This window comes from Penaeus monodon, chromosome 19 (genome assembly GCF_015228065.2).
Source record: "Penaeus monodon isolate SGIC_2016 chromosome 19, NSTDA_Pmon_1, whole genome shotgun sequence".
Lineage (NCBI taxonomy): Eukaryota > Metazoa > Arthropoda > Malacostraca > Decapoda > Penaeidae > Penaeus > Penaeus monodon.
Genome location: NC_051404.1, coordinates 36719392 through 36724723, shown reverse-complemented (window position 1 = coordinate 36724723; position 5332 = coordinate 36719392). Strand labels below are relative to the sequence as shown.

At 39.2% G+C, this 5332-nt stretch overlaps 1 protein-coding gene across 1 annotated transcript in view; it reads left to right on the top strand.

Moving 5' to 3' along the window:
- The window catches only part of LOC119585403 (protein dopey-1 homolog), a 25330-nt gene that overhangs the window by 14175 nt on the left and 5823 nt on the right, over positions 1-5332 (top strand). The window contains 7 exon segments of the mRNA XM_037934065.1: positions 143-2435; positions 2659-2892; positions 3098-3319; positions 3447-3573; positions 3749-3902; positions 4336-4547; positions 4713-4865. Coding sequence (XP_037789993.1) covers positions 143-2435; positions 2659-2892; positions 3098-3319; positions 3447-3573; positions 3749-3902; positions 4336-4547; positions 4713-4865 — 3395 coding nt within the window.

Below are 5332 nucleotides of genomic sequence, written 5' to 3'. Positions count from 1 at the left end.
ATTTATACTTTTACAAATACATAAGTGGAGAAGTTACTGTATAGTTACTGTATATAAAAGTATAAGAATGTTTACAATTGTTTGTATGTATGAATATCACTGCCTACTTTATATGGATGTAATAGACTTTTCCCAATTACAGATGCCTCTTCTTGATGGTTGAACGTCTTCGAGGGGATAGTGGCATAGAACGGACCCTTGCACATGCATGGCTTGCCACAACTCTTCAGAGAAGTGACACTGCTCGGCTCATAGACCCAGTCCTGGTTTTATTACTGCACCCACATACCCGAAGAGTCAGTGTACAGCATGTGAACATTGAGAAGTTGCCTCCTGTCCAGCAAGGCCAAGGTCACAAATTATCCCTAGAGGAATCACAGATCTATGCCATCAGCTCTGAAGGAGGAGAGGTCATGTACCATGTGAGCAAGGAAGGAAGAGAAAGTCAGGGGAAGGGAAAACACATGCCTGTTCCAGCCAAACATATATTAGCATTTACTTCAATTTCCAAAGACAGCAAGAAGATTGTCACTCACAATGCAAACTTTACAGAGTTTGAACTGCCTTCTAGTCATGAGCAGCCACAGCTACAAGCATCAATATCTCTTATGGTTAATCCTTTCACTCAGCATCCATGGATAGACATGGAGGATCTGGCCAAGATGAACAAACCAACAAACCTTTCCAATGCAGTTAGAATCCAAAATGGCAGCTACCAGAAACTTTCAACTACAGTGATACCTGAACAAGTTACGAGTGAATCAACAGTTTCAAGTAGTAGAGATTCAGATGATGAAAACTGGACACCAACACAGATGGTTCAAAGTATTCTTGAGGAGGTGATAGATGCTGTTGTGACTTCACGATACAAGTATCCTGAAAGTGATGGGTCAAGTGAACAGGATACAGTATCACAATCTGTAATAAGTGATGGAACTGTGCCAGAATTAACAAGACATCCATTTCACTCTCACATGCTCCTGTACACTCAGGTGGTTGATAGTGGTCAATGTTCAAATGGATTGTCCCTAATTAGAAATATCATTGAAGCACAACCAAAGTTATCCCTTCTAACTCTAGCATCAACTAGCATTAGTACGCTACAGTCAACTTCACCTCTCATTGTATTGTTAGCCAGACATCGCAGATCTGTTTTTGGTGATGGGTTTGATGGTGGAAATGTGTCAGAGATGGTCAGTCAGTTCCGGTCTACTATGTATCTTCAGGTAGTTATCACAGTATGCCTTTATTACTTGCGCTCTTACTATCCGTGCCTTCCTCATCTCCGCCTTCGGGATGAACATCTACGAGATAACCAGGAAGTGCAAGTGGCATCAGCTGAGGTTCTAGTCCTAGTCTTCACACATTTGTCACCATTAGTAACTGATGCCCCCAGGGGTTTCACCCCATATATTACAGATCTGCTCAGTAAATGCAAAGTTCAGAAGTGTGTGCTTCACTGTTTGCTGTCATCTGTGCACGCTATGACCAGTGCAAGTACGTCAGTGGTTACAGATCACAAACGTCCATCATCCCAGGATACACGCACTTTTACTGAAGAAGTCCAAGAATACAACTGTGGATCGCTCAACCACACTGGTGCTGTACATCGCTTGGAAACCTACCTAGCTCGAGTGATGGACTTAACACTGGCCCTCATCCGCTTAGAAGACACACTGGCTGCAGATAGACTAGAGGGTGCAGTGGTGAGAGATCCACCAAGTGTCAGCATGAAATATACTGGCTTTAGCACCACTAAATATCAGCCTGGTCAGCCAATTCCAGCACAGCCCATGTTCATGGAGGTTATCACTGTAGCACTAAAACAGCATCATCTTCGGCATTTACACGGATCTTGGTTGCACCTTTTTACAGCAGCACTGCCTCATATGGGCCCATCACTCCCTAATAACAGTTTGCTTGTAACATACCATGTATGTGAACTTTTGGAAGGAATGGCCCACTATTATCTGCCTGGTGCTGTAGCACCTCATGCTCCACCTGACTATACACTTATCCTGCTGCAAAGCCTCACAACTATAGTACATTATTGCCTCTTAGATCCAGCACAGTCACCTGCTTTTGGGTCATCATCATCTCTTCCTGCATCTTCAGCACCTCCTTCAGGCCAGACTGCAGGACAGATATTGTACAATCTGCTACATGTGTTTTCTCCAGTGGGTGAAATCCTTGATGCTCCTGTAGACAGCAGTGGATTAGACCCAACTGCTTGTGCTCGCCATACCCTCCTCTGCCATCTTCCAAGAATCATCTCGGCCCTACTGGCTTTGTGGGTGGCTACAGGACAGGACCAAGATTCAGCCTTTGTACTCGGCAGTAGAAGGGCTGTGAGACAACATATTGTAGAGCTCTTATCACCCATCTGTCACCACCAGACACCACATCTTCTTGCAGCTATTAGTGTTGTTTGGCAGGTAAATTTATATGTTGATATCTTTGTGATATATAATTGTAATGATTTATTGTAATTTGTTTTAAAAATTTGAAGTTGTTCTGCTGTAAAATATTTTCTTTTATTTAGGCTCTAATAAGTGTAATATACACAATGAAAAATGTAGCATAGTCAAAATTTTGTAATTTACAGCTGTTGAATAGTGAATTATCAGGTAATGTCAAAAATCCATTACTTTATTTCAGGGGGTTGGCATTGCTGCTTCAGCTTTCAGAGCAAGCAATAATACTGGTCTCTGTAATGACTCTAACATCAACAACAAACAAAGTGGTGTAGGAGGCTTACTGTGGAGTGGAAGCCCACACCAGTTGGCTCTTGTAGAGATGATGTCTTTGCTACGAGTGTTACCTCTACATACACTAGTAGCGACTGTCAAACAGGTGGTGAAGCAACCACCAATAGTTGATGGTGCTCAGCAAGTAAGTTGCCTTTAATTTTTTTAAAGGGTTTAACAGCTACATTTACATTTTCTTATTTGGTTCATTCGTGAAAGAGTTTGAAAATAAATGGCATATGAAATATGCAGCATGAATGATATAATTTTGAAAGTAAAATGTCATTTACATGATTCAGAGATATAGGCAGTTATAGTATTATTGATAATTTATTTATTTGAATTTACAGGGCCTGCCATTGGAGGTTAGTGTCCTGCAAGTGTTCTATGTGTATGTTCAGCAGTGTCCAGGGTCACAACTTGGTGAATGCTGGGGACCACTTTTGACCATGGTGAAAGAAGGAACTATTGGTTTGTCACCCCCTGCCCAGCTGGTTCTCCTAGCAACACTGAATGAATTTGTTCAGAGAGCTGCTGCCCCTCAGGAAAAGAAAGATGTGAAGGAGCTTCAGGTTAGTTTATGCTTTCTGGATTTAGATGGTAATGTCGACAGTGTAAGCATCATCTGCTGGACTCATGCTGTTCTGTGCACATAATTATATCCTGTTATGTAACAATTAACTGAAAACTGATTTTCAGGAAGTATCTGGCAAGTTGCTAGAGTGCTGTAGTAGTATTGCAGGTTCCTGTCTTGAGGCTACTACATGGTTAAGACGAAACCTTACAGTCAAGACTGATGCAGCAGAAAAGAAGGAGGGTATGAATGGTGAGATGAAAATTATTTCTGTATGAAAGGTTCTTTACTCTTATATAGGGATTCTGCTGTCTTTGATGTAGTTTTGATTTTTTATCTGTTTTTTTTATCCTATATATTTAAAAGATTCCAATTTCTTTGAAAAAAAAAAAAAATATTGCAATAAATATATTTTCTTTGTTCTCAGATGCCTCAGCATATAGTGTAGCAGCATTAAGTGTCCTTGCAGAATTATTAGCCCCTCTACTAGACGTGCTGTATGTGAGTGAGGAGAAAGACAAGGTTGTTCCTCTACTCACAAACATCATGGCTAATGTTGTTCCATATCTACGTAATCATACGTAAGTTTTCCTTTCATTAACCAATACCTTAAGGCAGCTCTTAGTTTGTTTGCATACATGTTATTTATAAAAAGAGACAGAAGAGTTGGTTATAGGTTCCTTATTTTTCTTGTATAGTTAGTATAAGTTCAGGTAAGAGCTGCATTACTGAGTCATGCCAGGGCCAACCTGAGGACAACATTAGATACTGTACAAGATAAACGTGAACTTCTAAAATCTTAAAAATCTATGGAATTATTCCAAGCTTATTACAGACCAAGTCATTACTCATTCTTCTTTAGCATTTTAAATTCCTGAGGAGTTGTCATTTGTATTGCAAAGTTGAAGAGTATTATTAGAGCAAATGCAGTATGTTTTTCTGTCTGTTTATGTTTCTTTATCTCCATATACATACATACATGAAAACTAATTGCACTTCTTGACTTTATTTTAGGCGGTCAAACATGCCTGCATTTGCTGCATGTTCTCAGTTACTGTCATCGTTATCGGGTTACCAGTACACTCTCCGAGCTTGGAGACGAGATGTTATCGATCTTCTCCTAGACCCACAAGCATTCATGATGCTTCCACCTATACTGACATACTGGCGGACTATTGTAGATTTTCTTTGCACACATGACAAGACTGTGTTTAAGGAATTGCTAAGTAAGTAGAAAATAAGGGATAATGATTAACTAACCAGAATTAAAAGAAATATGTAATGTAATTTTGTTTTCTTCATGAAAAATACTTTTTTGACTGTGATTGATAGAACTGTGCACATTGTATTATAGTTAACTAGATATCTTATACATTTGATCCCCTCCCCAGCTCGTGTATCCATGTCCCAAGGAGGATCACTAAGTCTCTTCTCTAGTAAGGAGTCGGAATATGAAATTAGAGCAGGATTGCTGAAGAGGCTGGCATTCACCATCTTCTGTTCAGAAACAGATCAGTACATGCGACACATACCAGATATCCAAGGTAAGGGGTAGTTTATAGTGGATTGATTTCTGTATGTATATCTCTTGTTTGTCAATATACAAGTAACTGCCGTTATCCAAATGGGATATTTTCCATAGAAAATTTTCAGATAAAAAACTGTAAGATAATCTTGATTACCAGCTTCTAGCTATAAACTTTGTTGCCAACATGGTATGGTTTGAAATATCAGTATGGTGGAGGTCAGTGTCAGATAACAAAGAAAATATATAGATAAAAGATTTTGAGCAATTGTATAACAAGGGTTATATAAGGGAGAATAAAGCATTACATGTTTTTTTGTATGCACAGACACACAATACATATTCTGTGTATATTGCACCAAATCTCAACCTAAGTTATTGATGTGTATGAGTTTTCAAAGCTAGAAATATAACCTAAAAAAATAAGCACAGTCACAACTTTCTCAAATAAGATCTAAAACTGACAGAATATCACATCCTGTACTT